The sequence below is a fragment of the Sciurus vulgaris genome (assembly GCF_902686455.1).
Source record: "Sciurus vulgaris genome assembly, chromosome: 1".
In the NCBI taxonomy this organism is placed as follows: Eukaryota; Metazoa; Chordata; class Mammalia; order Rodentia; family Sciuridae; genus Sciurus; species Sciurus vulgaris.
Window position 1 is genome coordinate 115,091,492 of NC_136461.1, and position 20,179 is coordinate 115,111,670.

Consider the following 20,179-nt stretch of genomic DNA (forward strand, 5'->3'; position numbering starts at 1 on the left):
CAGAAGCCTTCCTGGTGGCCAGCCATGGAAGGGCTAAAACTGCTCTCTATACCCTCCAGGGCAGGAAGGCAGGGCTGGAATGGCAGCCCTGGTTCTGCGTCCCCCGCATGCTTTAGACCTCGTGCAGCTCTACACCCATGTTTCTGAGAACTTGCCCCCTTATGCCTGGCCTCGGTTCCTAAGGCTTCAGGTAAGCAGCCACTGCTGCCCCAACCCCTTCACCCCAATCTCCACAACAGTTGGTGATCCCTAAACTCCACAAAGTGTACTCCCACGTAAGACACTGTAAGAGAAAGAACAGCGCCTTCACAGACACATACTCCGTGTTCCCCCCCTTTTCTTATCTGCCTCCTTCCCCAGGCCTGGATGGATCTTTCTCTTCCCTGTCACTTCCTCCCCTTAATCTTATCTAATGGCCCCTGTCCCCAGGTTTGCCCCTTAACAAAATTCAGACAACTCACCTATATCTGAGCAGAATATATTTTCCTTCAACACCCTTTGACCCCCTTCCTCTTCCAGGAATCTTTGGCTACTACTGAGACCTTCAAACAGCAGAAGGTTCGAATGGCAAATGAGGGCTTTAATCCGAGCGTACTGTCTGACCCACTCTACATTCTGGACCAGGTTGTAGGTGCCTATCTGCCCCTCACCCCAGCACGGTACAATGCCCTCCTCACTGGGGACCTTCGAATCTGAGACCTTCCGTGCCCAAGGCACCTGAGGGACTCTCAGGGGTGCTAGCCATTGTGAGTGTACCAGGGGCTGTCAGGGATCTTTTTTATATTGTCTTATTGTCATTTTGTAATAAATGGGACCAGAGCCAATGTGACTTTTTCTTTCTGATCTGCACGTCTTCCTTCTGAGCCTGTGTATGGAACTGCTTTTCCTCTGGAGCCATAGGCTCCTTCATGCTTGTCCTGACTGTATGTGGCCTGAGCCCATTGTCTGGACCTTGCTGATCCTGATCCCGGGAAAATCCCTGGTGGTTGATGTTTGTGAGTCTGTGAACCCCATCCTAATTGGGTTTTGTTTGCTTATTTATTCTCAGTACTGGGGACTGAACCCAGGGGTACTTTACCACTGAGCTACAGCCCCTTTTTATTTTTTATTTTGAGACAGGGTCTTGCTGAGTTACCCAGGCTGGTCTTGAACTTGTGATCCTCCTACCTCAGCCTCCCAAACAGCTTTTATTACAGGTGTGCCCCATCACACCAAGCTCCCATCTCAGTTTTACTCCTAGTACAGAGCCCCACTGCACTCCGGGGAGCTGGAGGGCCTGAGGGATTGGCTCAAACAGCAGAGGTAGACAGAGACACCCAGAAATGCTGTGCACTCTGGCCAACCCACACTTCTCCACAGCATCAGGTGTAGTTAGGGCCTGGGGAAGTCTTAACCTAGCAAACACAAACTTTAGATTTGGGGGAAATTAATGGGCTGGGATGTACCCAGTGGTAGAATGCTGACCTAGCATGCATGAGACCCTTGTTTCAATCCCTAGCAACACACACACACACACACAAAGACATCCTCAATTCAGGGAATCTATGATCTAGACTCCCCTCCTCCTCACAGCTGAGAAGCCAGCCACTGAGGAGACGGGTGGGGCTTCTCAGCCGCCTGCTCTCAGCTGGTGCAGTTTGACTGCGGCTCCTCCTGGAGTAGGGCTCAGGGTGCCTGTGTGTATGTGGTAGCATGAGGAATGGTGGGAAAACAAAGGAAAAAGACTTCTCATGGCCCCAGAATGAAGTGTCTGACAGTTCACCATCTGAAAGGTTTAAATGATGGAACTCCTGTGTCTCCTAGGAAATAAAGTGCCTCTGCTTTGTGCTATGGGTATTCAAGATGTTCTGCTCCTTTCTCCTGGATTATCTTTCTCCTTCCAACCCCTCTCTCCAGCATAAGAGATCAGAGGACATACCCCACTGCCAAGCTTGGGTCCCCATTGCCAACCCCTGCCAGTTCCAAAACTTGAGTCTTGCTCCATGTCCACCAGCAAGCCCAGTTGAGCCTCACTGACGGTGGAGCACATGCCGATATATAGGTGACATTCTCACACACCCACCAGTATGTTAGGGATTTGGTTCACGATGCTCAACTTTTCAGACAGCTCCAAGAAGACCAAAACTGTGCGCCTGGGGCTGTGGAGCAGGTGGGTAGGAGTGGCTCTTGTGGTTGCTCTCCCAGGTCTCCCAGGCCCAGGAGTCAAGCAGCCACGTCATTTTGTGGAATCCCACACTAAGGTCCTTTCCCCGCATTACCTGTTGCATTTGATCTAAATCTGCACCTTTTGAGAGCTGCTAACCACACAAGGCTACTAAATGCTAGTCCAAAACGGGATGTAGTAAATATAGAATGTACACCAGGTGTTAAAGATGTAGTAGAGGAGCCAAAGAAATGGCTCGTTTTGGAGAGCGCTCGCCTAGCATTTGAAGGGCCACTGTTTGAATCCCCAGCGCCTCAGATGAGGAGGAACAACAAAAAAAAAAGATATAGTAGAAAAAAATTAAAACATTTTATTAATAATTGTTTTGTAGCTGGGTGTTGGTGGTACATAGGATGAGGTGGGAGAATCACTTGAACCCTGTTCAAGGCCAGTCTGGGCAACATAGCAGGACCCATATCAAAAATACCCCAGTAAGCTGGGTGTGGTGCCATGCACCTGTAATCCCAGCAGCTCCAGAAGCTGAGGAGGGAGGATCACAAGTTCAAAGCCAGCCTCAGCAATTTAAGAAGACCCTGTCTCTAAATAAAATATAAAAAAGGGCTAGGGGTGTGGCTCTGTGGTTAAGCACTTCTGGGCTTAATTCCCTGTACCCCCACCCCCCCAAAAAAAAAATCAAAACAGCACAGACATAAATATGTAAATAAATAAATGTTTTATATTGCTTACATGCTTAAATAGTATTTTGAATATACTGAGTTAAATAAAACATTGAATTTTGCTTTTTTATTTTTATTTTTTTATGTGACTGAGGAACTGGTAATCCTCCTGCCTCAGCTTCCCCAGCAGCTTCGAGTATAGTTATGCACCACTGTGGGGCTGGCTTGGTTTTGCTTTTTAAAATGTGGCTATTAGAACATTTAGAATTACATTTGTGGCTCACATATTTCTACTGAATGGTGCTGGCCTAAATCCTAACTTCACACCTCACTCTAATCCCACAAATACCAAGTGTAACATGTCAGTTGTGCCTGCAGGAACCCTGCTGTCCAGTATGTGCTCTTTCGCAAGGCCAACTGAGAGAAAGAGGATTTTGTTACAGTGGATTGAGCCAGAGGCAGACCTGGCTATCTGTCCTCCAGTTCATTCGGCTCTCAGCTACTACTGGTAGAAATGCAAAGCTTCCAAGGAGGCAACATGTGATTCAAAAGAATTGGGTTTCAGGTTATCATGATTAAAACTAAAAACAAATTTTAAAGAAATTAGGTTTTCTACCCAAAAAAATTAAGTTAAATGGAATTATGAGAAAATTGCAACGATGAACTGAGCTGGACTTCAGGTGGTGAGTTCCCTTTCTCTGAGGTTGGTCAACTGAGACGCCCACAGTGCAAAGATAAGACAGTCTAGCCAGAGGACATCTATGTCACCTCTCATTACATCCTTGAATCACGGAAGGGGGTCTTAGCTCTGTAGAGCCTTCTGTGGGGACTTTAGACCACGTGTCCTTGACACGTTAGGCTAAGGGACAGTCCTTAGCAAATCAGTCTCAAGGCAAGAGTCGGCAAACTATACTGGCCTGGTTTTGTAGGGCCAGCAGAACAGGCTAATCAAAGTTTTTATATTTTAGGTGGTTGAAAACAATCAAAAGAATGTTTCATGACATATAAAAATTATAGGAGTTCAATTTTCAGTGTCTGTAAAGTTTTGCTGGTAAAGTCATTCCTTTGCAGTTGTGGCTATTTTTGTGCCAAGCCAGCAAAACTGAGTGATCATGACAGGTATCTCGGCCTGCAAAGCGTTAACTACTTATTGAGTGGCTCTGAAAGAGAAAACTTTGTCCACCGCTGCTCCAGGTCTTCGTCCTGCCTTCGCTGGGCATCAATTTTTCAAGCCCAGATCGTGGGGCACCTTATGGACTCCATGGAGTAGGGAGGCGGCTCGAGAGGACAGGCGATACTTGGTGATCGCTCCTGGTGGGACTTAGCAAAACGTTCCTAACCTCGCCGCTTCCTGGACAACTAATCGGAGAAAGCGGTAAGGCACCGGCATTGCTGCCCACTCCGGGGCGGACAGCAGCGGAATCCGCCCGGTGACACCCACACGGCCACGACGCGCGCTCCCGTAAACCGAGTTTGAAGCGCAAGCGCAGACCCGCGCCTACTCGGCTCCGGGTACGCCGGGAAGACCCATCAAGCCGGAGAAGTGGGAGGAGTCATCCTAGCTGGGTGGGGCGAGCCATTCCGCACCGCCTACTCAGGAAAGGCGCCTGCGCATTTGAGCGCTGCAGCCACTACCGAAACTCAGAGGGGTGGAGCCGAAGGTACCTGGCGTGTTTCTCCCTGATTATTCTAGCCAGCAAACAGCGGGAGGAATTTTTCTTTTCTTCCTTTTTTTTTTTTTTTTTTTGCGGTGCTGGGGATGGAACCCAGGGCCTCACTCACGCTAGGCAAGCACTTTATACTGAGCTATACTCCCAGCCCAAGAATTTTTTTAAATTGAGTTATAATTCATATATTTTAAAATTCGTTCTTTTAGCTGGGCGTGATGGCATGCCTGTAATCCCAAGGACTCAAAAAGCTGGGGCAGGAGAATCCCAGCCAACCTCAGCAATTTAGAGAGGCCCTAAGCAATTTAACGAGACCCTGTCTTAGATAAAAAGAAAGAGCTGGGTATGTGACTCAGTGGTTAAGAGCCCTGGGTTCAATCCCCGTCTCAAACAATACAAACAAAAACAACAACAAATAATATAAACTTTTAAATTGTGAAGTTCAGTGTCTAGCATAGTCATGAAGTCGTGCAACCATAGCTAGTAATTCAGAATCCTTTTCCTAAAGAAAGAAATTCCTACCTATTAGCATTATCCATTCCTCTCTCCCCGCTAGCCTCTGGCAACCATTGATTTATTTTCTGGCTCTGTGGATTTGCCTATTCTAGACATTCCATATAAATGGAATTGTATAAATGAAAGCCTTTTGTATCTGGTTTCTTTCACTTAGCATAATGTTTTCAAGGTTCATCCAAGTTATAACATGTACCAGTCTTTCTTTTCCTCCTCCCCCTCCTCCCCCTCCTCCCCCTCCTCCTCCTCCTCCTCCTCCTCCTTCTTCTTCTTCTTTCTTCTTCTTCTTCTAGTGGAGATTAACACAGGTATGCTTCCACTGAGCTACATCCCCAGCACTTTTTTATTTTTATTTTTATTTTTTTATTTCTGAGGCAGGGTCTTGCTAAATCATCCAGGCTGGCTCCCAAATAGCTGGAATTACATGCATGGGTCACCATGTCCTGCTATCTCATTCCTTTGTAAGACTGAATAATATTCTAGTGTATGGCTATACCACATTATGTTTATGCATCTGTTGATGGGCATTTGGACTGTTTACACGTTTTGGCTATTTGAATAATACTACTATGAATATCCTCATAGAAGTTTTTATGTAGCCAGGCTTGGTGGTAGATTCCTGTAATCCCAGGGACTCAGGAGAATCTCAAATTCAAGGCCAACCTCAGCAATTTAGCAACACCTGTCTCAAAATAAATAAATAAATAAATAAAAACAATGGAGCTGGGGTTGTGGCTCACTGGTGGAGTGGTTGCCCAGCACGTGTGGAGGCACTGGATTTGATTCTCAGCATTACGTAAAAAACAAAATAAAGATATTGGGTCCATCTACAACTAAAAATATTTCAAAAACATAAAACTAAAATGGTCTGGGGTGTAGCTCTGTGGTAAAGTGCCCTTGGGATTGATTCAATCCCAAGTACCAAAAAGAAAAACAGAAAAGTTTTTTGTATAGAAATGTTATTTTATTTTTTTAAATTTGTTCTAATTAGTTATACATGACAGTAGAATGCATTTTGACACATCATACCTAAATGGAGTATAACTGAGATGTTATTTTCAACATTCTTAGGCATATACCTAGGAATGGAATTAGTGCTAGGTCAAATTATTAGTTTTATAAAAACAGTTTTCTGCAGTAGCTGCATAGTTTTAACATTCCCACCAGCAGTGTATTAGGGATCCAACATCTCTACTTCTTACCAACACTTTTTTTTTTTTTTCCTTTGTGGTGCTGAGGATTGAACTCAGGGCCTTGTGCATGCAAAGCAAGCGCTCTTATCAACTGAACTACATCCCCAGCTCATCACTAAAAAAAAAAAAAAAAAAATGGAAAGGAAGGAGGAGGAGGAGAACAGGAAGAAGAGAGGGAGGAATGAGTCCTTGAATGCTTGCCCAAGCCTGGTGGCTGCTCCCATTGTCCCAGCTGCTAAAGAGGCTGAGGAAGGAGGATCCTTTGAGTCCAGGAGTTCTAGAGGACCCGACCTGTGCAACAAAAAAGTCCTTGGGTACCATGTGAGGCCCCAAGCGAGCTTGGGACATAGTGTGCCAAAAAATAGATACCAAAGAATGGGTAAAGCAAAAGGCGAGCTTGGGACATAGTGTGCCAAAAAATAGATACCAAAGAATGGGTAAAGCAAAAGGACACAAGGTTCCATCCACCCACGACAGGGCAGTTTGAATGTCAAAAAGATTAATGATGGCACTGGAAACATTGAATATTTAAAAAGTATCAGTTCTGAGCAGTGGAGATACAAAGGAAGAGAAAGCATGAGAAACCCCTTAGCTAGAGCACCAACTCCCAACTCTGGAAAACAGCATTTAAAAAGGAAAGAACTAATATTTGTCCCTCCTCTCCTCTGAGCTCTATTTCAGGATATCAGATTGTCCTAGCTGATAAGGGCTGATAAGGGACAGCTCCACGTTTGGTTGATCTTTCTTTCTTTCTTTCTTTTTGGTGGTGGGTGGGGGGAGTGCTCTGTTTGGTTTGTTTCTGAGAATTGAACCCGGGGGCTCAACCACTGAGCCACATCCCAGGCCTTCTTAGTATTTTTTAAAATATTTTTAGAAGTTGATAGACCTTTTTTTTTTTTTATTCATTTATTTATATGTGGTGCTGAGAATCGAACCCAGTGCCTCACACATGCTAGGCAAGTGCTCTACCACTGAGCCACAACCACAGCCCTTGTATTTTTATTTGGAGACAGAGTCTAAGTTGCTTAGGGCCTCACTAAATTGCTGAGGTTGGTTTGGAATTCAATCCTCCTGACTCAGCCTCCCTAGCTCTTGGGATTATGGGCATGCGCCACTGCGCCAGGTGAGAGTTCTTATTTACAGAATTCCAGTTAATAAATGAAAAATATGAAAAAGGAATGGTAGGATTTGGAAGATCACACTGACATCATGGAACATGCCTGTAATCCGAGTGACTCAGAAGGCTGAATCAGAAGGATGACAAGTTCAAGGCCTGCCTGGAGAAATTCAGCAAGACCCTCAACAATCTAGCAAGACTTTGTCTTAAAATAGAAAATAAAATGGGTGGGGATGTAGCTCAGTGGTAAAACGCTCCTGGGTTCAATCCCCAGTCAAAAAAAAAAAAAAAAATTGGAAGATCATTTTGCAATCCATAGTAGTCAGGCAATTATTTTCAAGGATGCAACTCTGGAATACAAGGTTGAGGGAAAATCTTCACAGTGGGGCACTGGTTGTCAGTACTAGAAGCCCCTAATCAGTCTTAGAATCACTAAAAGTTGGACCACCAGACCTGATGTGTCCCCTGAAGAAACACAGCATGTGGTGCTCAGCACCACCTTATAAACTTTCTTGCCTAAAGTGAACCCTGACTAATCAGAGTCTCTACAGCCAACACCCATTTATAAAGGAATATACTCGCACCAAAGAAAGACAACATGCAGGTCCAGAATATGGGAAATTCTACTGGAAAACTCACCCAGTGTCTTCAATAATGCATTGGTATTCAAATGGGGAAATAAAATTTCAACGGAACAGTGTTCACTTTTGATTAGACCCTTTAGAGTCTTAACAATTAACGTAGTTAATAAACTTTTAAAAATTTTTTTGTACTGGATATTTAAATTGAACCTACAGACACTTTACCACTGAGTAGCATTCTGAGTCCTTTTTATTTTTTATTTTGAGACAGGATCTGCTAAATGGTTGAGGATGTCACTAAATTGCTGATGCTAACCTTGAATTTGCAATCCTTCTGTCTCAGCCTCCCTAATTGCTGGGATTACTGCCCTGCACCACCACCCATGGCTAGACCTTGTACTTGGTCAGAGAGAGAGGGAAAAAGGGAAAGAGAGAGAGAGAGAGAGAGAGAGAGAGAGAGAGAGAGAGAGAGAGAGAGAGAGAGAGAGAGAGAGAGAGAGAGAGAGAGAGAGAGAGAGAGAGAGAGAGAGAGAGAGAGAGAGAGAGAGAGAGAGAAATAAGAAAAAGAAACAGAAAGAGAAAGAAAGAAAAAGAAAGAAAGAAAGAAAGAAAGAAAGAAAAGAAAAGAAAAGAAAAGAAAAGAAAAGGAAAGAAGGAAGGAAGGAAGGAAGGAAGGAAGGAGAACGAAAGAACAATAAAAATTTTTGAGACAATCAGGGAAATCTGATTATGGGCCAGGTATTAGATGATATTAAGGAATTATTGTTAATTTTGTTAGATTTAATAATGACATTATGGTTATGAAAAAAGGCTTGTAAATGTTTAAAGATACACTTAAGTATATACATATGCGATGACATGGTGTCCTGGATTCATTTGAAAATACTCTATCAGAGAAAGGGAGAACCGTGAAACCCCAGTGACTGGAAGCGCGACTGGGCCCGAGTCAGTGGACAATAGGTGGGGAGTGGGCATTGTCTGAGACTGGGTCCTGCACAGCCCTGGGCAGAGAGTTCCGGAGCTCGGAGATTGGATTGTGGGTAGTGGGAGCCCAGGCAGCAGCAGTGGTGCAGCGAGCAGGAGGCAGGAGCAGGAGGCAGCGTCGGCCGACCCTGGTTTGCCCAGGGATTCTGGCGAGGCACGGGCTGGGGCGGGGCTCGGTGCTACCGCGCGGCGCGCTGGAGTGGAGTCCCGGGTAGGGTTTACGAGACCACTCGGTTTTCCCTCTTTCCTCCCCGTAACGGATACTTAAGGAAAGCCTGTGGTATAGTCCATTTGCTCTGGACTTTGGTCACGAAGCAAGGGACGTGTCCATATCTGCCTTCGTGGAGCTCACTATCAGCGAAGGGACCACGACAAAAACCAAGCAGGTGTGAATGAAATGTCATGGTGGCTGGGGTTGTGGCTCAGGGGTAGAGCACTTGCCTCGTATGGGTTCGATCCTCAGCACCACATATAACTAAAGGTATTGTGTCCATCTACGACTAAAAAAAATTTTTTTTTTTTTTTTTTAAGAGGAATGTCATGTAATGACGATTCGGAGAACAGACAGGAAGAGAGAGAGAACAATACAAATCTTTGTAGGTCAGATGTCTGATGGGGCATCATTGGGATGAACTCTATGTGAAAGGGACCTTCCCTTCTGGAGACTCTGGGGAAAGTGCTTCCCAGAGATGCAGACTGAAAGGATGTGTGGCTGAGAAGAAAGCGTCCCAGCTGTGCCACAGGATCCTCAGGGGATTTCTGCCTGCCCAGAGACTTTCCAGAGAAAAGAATTTTTTTTTTTTTTCAGAAAACCCTGGGCCAGCTATGACACTTCAGATGAGCAAGGGCACTGGTTGGGTTGGGCCCATAGTCAACTGTTGGAGAGGGAGGAAAAGATCCAACTCAATCCTGCCAGGATCTCCGAAGCATGTAATCTCCTCGGTGCTCTCTCCATGGGACGGCACTTCCTGGCCAGAAGCGGGGTCATATTGTACATGTTCAGAGCAATGTGCGGATATCCCCTTAGTGGGGCAAAAGAGGCCGTGATCAAATTTTGGGGGACTACAAAAAGTTAACTCCTGCCAGGCGCAGTGGTACATTTCTGTAATCCCAGAGGCTTGGGAGGCTGAGGCAGGAAGATCTGGAGTTCAAAGTCAGCCTCGGCAATGGTGAGGCACTAAGCAACTCAGTGAGACCCTTTCTCTAAATAAAATCCAAAATAGGGCTGGGAATGTGGCTCAGTGATCGAGTGCCCTGAGTTTAATACCCAGTAACCCCCTCACCACCATCACCAAAAAAAGTTAACTCCCTTGAGAGTTATGAAAAACTTGAGGCCAGTCTCAGCAACTTAGTGACACCGTGTCTCAAAATATAAAAAAGGGGGTCGGGATGGAGCTAAGTGGTTGAGCACCCCTATGTTCAGTCCGCAGTAACCGCCCCATCCCCGCCGCACACACACACAATGCTTGAACTGTAAAATTCTGCTGTCACTGTGGACGAAATTGGCAGAGTTGCCATATGACTAACAACTCCACTCCTGGCTGTGTGCCCAAGAGAACTGAAAATATACATCCACACATAAACATATACGTGACGTTGTTCGTCATAGCCAAAAAGTGGAAACAATCCAAATGCTCATCACCTCCCAAGTAGATCAACAGAACGTGGGATCTCCATACAATACAATACTATTCAGCCACAAGAAGGAATAACTACGAACTACTGTATGAATAAGCTGTGAGGACATTGTGCCACGTGCAGTATGTGATTCCACCTGTCTGAGTTACCTAGAGTAGTCAAATTTGTAGAAACACAAAGTGAAACCATGGTTGCCTGGGGCTGAGAGGAGGCAGATATGAAGTGGTGGAAGTTAATGGGTACTAGGTTTCTTCTGGGGTGACCAAAATGTTCTCAAATAGATTATGGAGCTGAGTGCAGTGGCACACACCTGTAATCCCAGCAGCTCAGGAGGTTGAGGCAGGAAGATTGCAAGTTCAAAGCCAGCCTCAGCAACTGAGAGAGGCCCTAAGCAATTAGTGAGACCCTGTCTCAAAATTTGAAAATTTAAAAATGGTTGGGTATCTAATTCAGTGGTAAAGTGCCCTGGGTTCAATCCCCAGTACGAAAAAATTAAAATAAAATAGATTATAGAGCTGACGACGTATCTCGGTGATAGAGCGCTTGCCTAGTGTGCACAAGTCCCTGGTTTTAATGCCTAGCATCACTCGCAAAACTCACTATAAAAAGCAATTTAAAAAAATAGGTCATGGTGATGATTATGCAACTCTATGAAATACTAAAATACTTTGAATTTATGTCTTAAATGGATGAACTTTCTGCTCTGTAAATTATATCTTTTTATTGTTTGTTTGTTTGCTTTGCTGGGGATCAAACCCAGAGCCTCACGCATGCTATGATGCTTCGCTACTGAGCCACATCCCCAGCTCCACAAATTGTACCTTTTTTTTGGTACTGGGGATTGAACCACTGAGCCACATCCCCAGCACTATTTTTTTTTTTTTAATTGCTGAACCCTGTTTTCTTTTTTTAACTTTATTTATTTATGTGGTGCTGAGGATCGAACCCAGTACACACATGCTAGGCAAGTGACACTGAGCTACAATTGCAGGCCCCCACCCCAAATTATATCTTAATCAGGCCATTCTTGGAAAAAGGGGATGCTCATCTCTTAACAATCGAGGTCTTTTACTTGATATTCCCAATTTAAGACCTCCTCCTTCTTAACCTTTTATGGGTTCGCACACTACAGAGGTGAGGGACACTACCCAAGATAAGATGGCTGGTTGGTGACTGGCCTTGAACTTGGGTCTTCTGTATTGGTTGTTCTTTGACCTCTAGGCCCTGTGTAGTGTGAATTCAGTCAAGGCAAGTAACAGGAAAACCAGGCAGTGCAGAGGGGCCATCTTAGCCTCCTCCAGCTGCCACAGCTAGCGCCACACACCAGGGAGGTTCAACGATAGGGATTTGCTTCTCAAGCCTCTGAAGGCTGGGAAGTCCAATATCAAGGGTTCTTGGGGCTGGGGGCTGGTGTCTGCTGGGGTCTACCCACCTGCACACTGGCTGTCCTCACATGTCCTTTCTTTGGCACAGGTGTAGGGAGAGATCTTCCTCCTTCTTCTTAAAAGGTCACCAATTCTACTGGGTTCGGATCCCACCCTTAGGAGCTCACTTAAACCTAAAGATCTTCTGAAAAGCTCTGCCTCCAAATAGAGTCACGCTTAGAATTAGGGCTTTCCCATGTTAATTTTGGGGACCCAGAATTCTGTCTGTAGCAGGAGAAATCATCAAACTTCGTACTCATATGAAGCTAGGTATGGTGACACACACCTGTAAACCCAGCAACTTGGAAGCTTGAGGCAGGAAAATCACAAATTCCAGGCCAGCCTGAACATCTTAGCCAGACCCTGTCTCAAAAAATAGAAGGGGGTCAGGGCTGGGGATATAGCTCAGTTGGTAGAGTGCCTGCCTTGCAAGCACAAGGCCCTGAGTTCAATCCCCAGCACCACCAAACAAACAAATAAAAGGGGTAGGGATCTAACTCAGAGGTAGAGTGCCCCTGGGTTCAATACTCAGTACTGAAGAAGAAGAGAGGGAGGGAAGAAAGAAAGAGTAACCCTCTCTGCTGAGCCCAACGTGTTTTTTCTTTTTTCTAATCCCATACCACCTCCATTTTATAGATGAAACAGGCTCAGAGAGGTCAATTTGCCTACCCAAGGACACACAGCTAGTGATTGATTTGGACCTCCTCTCCCTGACCCCGTGCCCTATGTGCTTTCCCTGTTCAGGTGTTCTGACATAGGAGGCCCCTCTGGGGAGGGGTGGGAATCTTCGTCGGAGGCCCCAGGAGAGAGAGATGCAGGGCTCAGGGAGAAAGGCTGCAAGCTGTCCTTCCCTGGTGCTCCCTTTTACGGGTAGCCTGTGTCAGTGATGCAGACCCTAAGGACAGCTAGTCGGGGTGAAGGAGGCTAAGCTGAGAGAGGCTGGGAGGTGAACTGGACCACAGAGGCTGGTGAGCAGGTTGGGAAGTGAAGTCACAGGCTGAACTAGGCAGGACAAAGCCAGAAACTAAGCTGTGGGAAAGAGTGAGGGGGTCAGGCTCCAGGGAGAGACTGAGCCAGGGGCCAGCCCAGCTGGAGCTTCTGGGGTAGAAGCCTGGCCCTGTGGCCTGCCTTGCCTGCCCAAACCCCACCCCTACTTTTTTCCTCATCCCCCTCCACAGATGTCCCCGTATTCTTCCTGGAGCACCTCATCATCTTTCTGGAAACTGCTTTTAGGGGGAGGCTAGAGTTCATGTGTTCCTGCAGCAATAGCAAATCTTTCTGAGTCCCAGGCCCGGTTAATCAAATAACCCCTTCTTTTTGTATGTTTTAGGTGGTCAGTCTGGCAAGGGAAGGAAGGTATGGGCTTTTCTCTTTAGGATAGGGCGGGTTGAGGCTGGGTCTCCCACCTCCCACGGACTGGCAGCCTCCCAGCCCCTGGTGGCCCCAATCCATTGTCCCAGGAAGAATAGAGAACAGCTTTGGAAAGTGACACTATGAAATGGTTACAGGGATGTGTTTGTTGGGGGGGCGGCTGCCACTGAACTAAGGGGGATAAGGCCCCCTCCCTGAGCCCTGACTCTGCACCTGAGACAGTGACTCTGCTAGGAGGTGTGGGGGCTCTACACCCTTCCTTAGAATCCCCCAACCAAACTCCAAGCCACGCTGTCCAGGCCCTAGATCCCCAGAGAGGCTTGAGGAAGCAGATGCTCCAAATACCCTTAGAACTTCACTCTCATTCAATTTGATGAAAGTTTGAGAGGGAGCAGGGGGTAGTTCTGATGGGCTGGGAGAAGATTCTAGAGGCTGGGAAAGGGGTGGGTCTGATCCCCCAACTTTGCCTGGTTCTCATTGGCCCCTGGTCCCTCCCTCCCACCACTGTCCCAATTGTCTCTGTGTCTGGGTCCTGGTGCTGAGAGGAGGGGACAGTGAAGACAGGGGTGGGGAAGGGGCTCAGGCTGAAAACAGAAAGAGACCCAGCTCCAGGATGGAGGGAAGGATAGCAGTCTCCAGCCCCAACCCAGGACTCAGCCCCCCAGGTCCTGGGATCCCCAGAGCAAGGCCAGAGCCCCAACACTGTGCTTCTAAGTATGGGTGGGGAATGCCCACAGCCCAGGGGCCCCCAGGCTGAAGGCAGAAGACCAGGGCGGCTTGGGAAGTGGCCTGGGACTGAGCAGGGCAGGCCCAGTAGACATGGGGTAAGGGGCAGGGTTAGGGCCTGGGGCCGGCAGGTCTGAGGGGAGAAGTTAGATGGGCACCAGGGGAGCAGGGGAGGGGTAGGGGAAGATTAGCAGGAGTCTGGGGTGAGACTGGGGAGGAGCAAAGGACAGGTGGCAGGAGTGGAGGGGAAGAAACCTTGAAAGACTGGAGAGTGGGAAGCAGGAGGGCCAGGCAGGGACTGCGGGGCACTTGCATAAGAGGGAGGACTTCAGGGAGCAGAGACCTTGGACGCAGTCCTGGGACCCAGATTGGAAGAGTAGCTGGGGGTCACATGGGATGAGAAAGGGGCACGGCAAGTTGTGTGTCTGGGAGAGGCAGGTACCCAGAAGTGCCCCCATAGATGTGCCTGTCTGAGCCCTAGGCCTGTGGGCTCCCCACTGCAGGCGGAGCTGTGGTGTCTCGGGTGTCTGTAGGTTCTCCGTTCCACTTATGCACTTCTGGGCCAGTGACTTTGGTGTCTGTGACCCCGTGTTTGTGTGTTTGACTTTGGGTCTACAGAGCTATCTAGCAGAGACCTGGCTTGCAGCCTCGGGGAGTGTGTGTTTGGGATAGAATCCGTTTGTGCCCTGGGGTGGGGTGATCTGTGAGGTTGTGATTTCTAATCCAAGCGTGTGCATCCTCCATGAGTGTGTGAAAGCCTACGCGTGTTCCTCCTCTATTCAGAGGTTGGAGTCCGGTGGGGGGGGGGGGGAGAACCAGGAGTCCTGGGAAGCTGACCTCGTAGGCAGACAGGCAGATGGGCTGGTGGGGGGAGGGAGAGGGCCACCCCTCTGTCCCCTGCGGAACACAATGCCCATGCGTCAGTCCCTGACCTCACCATTGTGCCCACCCCACTCCCTCCCTGTTGCCAGGGCCTGACTGAAAAAGGCCATCAATCAGGCCGCCTGCCAGGCCTAGGCTTGTACCGCCAGTCAGACAGTGGCCAGCTCTGCTCAGATAGCCAGGCCCTGCTCTCCCCCCCAGCTCCTTTGCTACCCTCAAATCCCCCCAAAGTCAAGTCTTGTCTTCTGGTCCTTTGCTCAGACACAGAGAGCATCAAGACAGGGGGAGGCAGTGGGCAGGCATTGGGCCACAGGCAGCCACCATGTCCAGGCTGTGCTGACTGTCCCTACAGGCCATGCTACAAGCTCTGAACTGGCCTTGGTCGGAAGCCAGGGGAGGTAGTGGTAGTGTGGGAGCACCCGCTGGTGCTGCCTGCCAGGTGGAGGGGGAACCACCCGTGTCCATCTCCTGCCAACGATGGTGGTGCCACCCTGATGCCAGCTGGTTCCCTGCACCTGGCTGCTCTGCCCTCCCACCCAATCCCTCATCCCATGCCCACGAGTACCACTGTGTGGCCCAGAATCGCTATGGGAGGCTGGCAAGCTGGCTGGCAAGTAAGTGACAGGGCTGCTCCTGGGGATGGGGAACAAGAGGGCATGGGGGCACCCGCAGGGAACAGAGTAACCAAAGTGGGCCTGGAAGGGTTGGCTCAGCCATTAGACATGAATGCACAGTGCTTTGGGCCCATAAAAATGTTCTGATTTCTTTAAAACCAGAAGAAAAAACATGAATAGACTAATACTAGTAATAATGAGTTCAGCTTGGATTAAAATTGTCGCCTGGGTGTGGAGGTGCACGCCTGTAATCCCAGTAGCTCAGGAGGCTCAGGCAGAAGGATCGTAAGTTCAAAGCCAGCCTCAGCGATGGTGAGGTGCTAAGCAACTCAGTGAGACCCTGTCTCTAAATAAAACCCAAAATAGGTCTGGGGATGTAGCTCAGTGGTCAAGCGCCCCTGAGTTTAATTCCCAGTATAAAAAAAAAAAAAATTGTCTTTATGTCAATTTATACCAATGCAATTGTAAAATGTAAAAATATTTTAATGAAAAAAAATATTTTCATGGAGAAAGTCACAGTTATAACCCACAAAAGTCACAGACCTGAGGCTTCAGGGGCTGCACAGTGCAGAAAGCAGCAGGAAGTGGCCACATGGGCACAGAGGTGGGGCCTGACCTGGGGCTGCTATCTGGGTACTCAAGTGGCCCCTCCATGCTCTAGGTCTGTCCTGCTTCCACCAACATCCAGAGTCGATTGAGGTGGAGTGGGGTGGAGTTGCACGTTTCCCGTGCCTGAGCTGGGGGTGCCCGAGCCCTCCATTTCCTGGGAGCACAATGGCATGGCCCTGAATACTGCCGACCACCAGGGAGCACCAACCACGCATCGAGTGGGGTAGTCAGTCAGCTGCAGGCATGGCACAGGCTGTGGATTTGTGACTTCTGCATCCTCAGGGTCACACTGTTGCTTGGGAACATCACCAGTGTGAGCCAGGCTGACGTGGGTACCTACCGCTGTGTTGCATGAAATGTGGCCAGTACCCGACACAACCAGGATGCCCTGCTGATCCTGACTAACAAGCAAGGACTAGGGTGGGCTCTGGGGAGAGGGAGAGTGTTGATACTGTGGTTGTTTGAGATAAGACACTTTGTGATTTCAAGGCTCTGCTATGTGTTAGGCAGGCCTGCTCCATCATGAGCTTCCAGCTCACTACCTGGTGGAGGAGATGTGGTGGGAACCAGGCCTGGGCTTGGGTGAGGGTTGGTCAGGGGCTTCTGTACTAAGCTACACAAAGCTGGGTGCTGAAGGATCAGTAAAGAGAAACAGACCAAGGTCAGGAAGGTGGGGAGAGGGCATTTCCTTATGCAAATGTACAAGCGTGAGAACAGCACAGCTTACACAAGCAGTTCAAAATTGCCGAACAGGGAGAATTCAGGGTTAACAGGGTTGGTGTCAGAAAGTAGGCAGAGCCCATCATGAAAGAAGTTCAAAACTTGATCCACACAGTGGTAGAAGCCCTGGATGGTTTTGGAGTGAGGGCTCAGTCAGCCTGTGTCTTGGACATGTGCCGGTAGCACATGAATGGATGTGTGTGTATACTTGCACATATTTCCTCTTTGGGATGAGAATGAAAAGCTTTGTATCTGACACGAAGCACTCAGGACACCTCCACTTGGAGGAAAAGTCGGGCGGGAGAGTGTTGTGCTGCTTATGAGCTTATGAGAAACTGGTCCATAGTGGGAGATAGACTGAGGTCAGAAGTGGAAGATGCCACAGGTATCTGAGAAGTCATGCCAGCATCAGCCACTAGGAGGCTCCCGAGTATAAATGTAAGCTAGTGTAGGTGGGAAACCAGGGGTGCCAGGGTGTAGCTGTTTTAACACATCTCTGACAAAGGTCACCTAAGGATGCAAACTGTTTTTTTTTTTTTTTTGCTCATATTTTTTTAATGTATCACAATGAGCAGGAAACATACTTGATGAAATATTTTCAAAGGAGTATATTCAATTACCATCTACAATCAACTTAACTATGACAACAAAGTTTTTGTGACAAATTTCTTTTTTCAGTTTGAAAGTTCCATGTGGTTCTGTTTGTTAGTCTCCATGTATTTTGGTACAGTTCAAGATCAGCATTGTTACAGTAACAAAAAAGCTAACAAGACTACATTATAGAAAAACACCAAGAACATCATTTTTGGTTTCACTTGCTCTATTTTTTGTTGTTGTTGTTGTTGTTTTTTGTTTTGTTTTTGTTTTTTGTACATTGCAAAGGCTGTTCATATACCTCTTCATCTCAGGGTCGCAAACTTTTTAAATTGGAGATTGAAAGGGAAGGGAGGCGCTGTTGCGTCTCTGATCTACAACTGACTTAGAAACGCAAAGCAAGGGGTAGGGGCCACACAGTAGAGAGAAGTGGGGGGGGGGGCTCTGGGGTTCCCATCTGCTGTTTTGGACAAGAGTTCAGGTAGGATGCCATGATTCATGATGCTGGGTGTTTCTGGCCAAGTGTCAGGCTAGCAAGGGCAGAAGGCCACCCAGTAACCTCCATTCAGGGGCTGCCTAAATGTCAGAGAAGCAGCTGGGATCAGTGGATTCTTTCCCAGTGGTAGGGAGTGGGGACCAAGAACCCAAACCATCCACTTTTTAAGTAAATATATATATATAATTTTAGTTGTAGATGGACACAATACCTTTATTTTATTTATTTATTTTTATGTGGTGCTGAAGATCGAACCTAGTGCCTCACACATGCTAGGCAAATGTGCTACCACTGAGCCACACAACCCCCGCTCCCAAACCATCCACTTCTCAAACACTCACCTGGCACAGAGCCTGAGGCAGGGAATTTCCCCGGATGGGCCCAGGCTAAGACAGATTTCCCAGACTTGAAGGCACTTAGAGTAGAAGGAAGATGCTCTTTGTCAGTTGTCCAGGGCTACCAAGATTCAGGTTGGAGTGTCAGGTTTGCTAGTACCTGTCAGAGGATGTTACTTTTTACCTCTGATAAATTGAGTCCCCCATGTAAACTGAGGGAAATAAGAAAATCTTCAAGCTGAAGTGGGAATTAAATGGGGCCAGTACGTGGGGCTCCAGTGCAATGCCTGGTGTACGGATACAGTAGGCCAGTGGTGGCTACAGCATGACTGCATGGTCCAGCTCCCACTGAGTAGACTAACCAGAAAGGACACTGCCTCCTTCAATGAGGCCAGGATATTCCAGGAAAGTCTACAGCATGTAGTGAACAAAACTTGCAAGCTGCAAATTGAGGCATTCCTGGCCTAAAAGCAGGCCTTTGGTATACAGTCACTGTATGAAGGAATAATGAATCCTATTCTAGATCTTGATGAATATTTAAAGATGTGGGTGACTTTATACCAGCCCTTGAAAAACTTTCAGAGACACAGATTTTCATCTGAAAATTTCTTTTTTAAGAAAATTTTTTATTTTTCGGTACTGGGAACTTAACCCAGTAGTTTGTTGTTGTTGTTGTTGTTGTTTGGATCACTGAGCTACATCCCCAGCCCTTTTTATTTTTGAGATAGAGTCTCACTAACTTGCCAAGGCTGGCTCTGAAGTTGCAATTCTCCTGCCTCAGCCTTCTGAGTTGCTGGGATTACAGGTGTGCACCAACATGCCTGGTTTGAGAAGTTCTTAATGAAGGACATTTATGAAAGGCTCAGAAAATATAAGGTGGCAAAAAAAAAAAAAAAAAAATGAGAGTGACAGCAGAAGGAAGACTAAGGTTTGTTGTACACATGTTGTTAACAACTGTACTCCCTGTGTGAGGGTAGTGCTTGGCACACGATAGGCCCCTGGATGGTTTGTTGAATAAAGCAGTAAGATGGTCATGGCATGCACACTTGTAGTAATCCCAGTGACTTAGGAGGCTGAGAGAGGAGAATTGCAAATTTGAGGCCAGCCTGGGCAACTTGGTGAGACTGTCTCAAAATAAAAAAAATAAAAAGGGCTGGGGATGTGGCTCAGTGGTAGAATGCTCTGTACCAAAAGGAAAAACAAAGAATTTAAAAAGTAATAAAATGGAAGGGTGTGCCATAAAATTAAGATGGGAATCTATTTTAGAAAATGCCTAAAATGCCTGCATTTCTCCTAAGCAGTTGAGGGAGGCTGAGCTGAGGTTTTTTGTTTTTGTTTTTGTTTTTTAAGTTTTTGTTGTTGTTGTTAGTGGACACAATATCTTCATTTATTTATTTTTAAGTGGTGCTGAGGATCAAACCCAGTGCCTCACACGTGCTAGGTAAGCGCTCTACCACCGAGCTACAGCCCCAGACTAGGCTGAATTCTTTTGGGGACTGGCATTCTTTCTGAAGGAGGGTCTGTTAGCTCTGGGGTGCCTCAGGAAAGGAAGTTAAGCCCCACCCTCTCCCCCACAGGGTAGCACCCAGGAAAGTGAGGTTAACAGTGTCCTGACACTGCTGCAGGCCATGCACTGGGGACGCATGAAGAGCGTGTTCACTTTCTCCTCCTCCTCCCCAGTGTAATTGGCGCCTGCTTAGTCTGCACCCCAATACTGCCATGGGACTTTAGAAAATTCATTTCTTTTTCTGTAAATCACGTATGAAATGCAAAGCATGTGGGCTAGAAGAGGGCACTTGGAGGAGAAATGTGTATAGGGGCGCATGAACCAACATGTAACAAGGAATCTCTCCATTGTGTATAATTATAATGCACCAATTAAAATTAAAAAGAAG

The 20,179-nt window shown here is 47.2% G+C and overlaps 1 protein-coding gene across 4 annotated transcripts in view; it reads left to right on the plus strand.

Moving 5' to 3' along the window:
* Positions 1–20,179, plus strand: part of SLC27A3 (solute carrier family 27 member 3) — a 29,317-nt gene that overhangs the window by 3,818 nt on the left and 5,320 nt on the right. For 2 of the 4 annotated variants that reach the window (XR_013764567.1, XR_013764568.1), the window contains exons 9-10: positions 60–190; positions 4,015–4,195. Coding sequence is in view for 2 of the 4 variants with exons in the window: in XM_079144462.1 (XP_079000588.1) it covers positions 60–190; positions 520–696 (308 nt within the window). In the remaining 2 variants the exon portion in view is untranslated. Of the gene's footprint in view, positions 1–59; positions 191–519; positions 844–4,014; positions 5,219–20,179 lie in introns of those variants that run through there. The other 2 variants (XM_079144463.1, XM_079144462.1) reach the window with 2 other exon arrangements.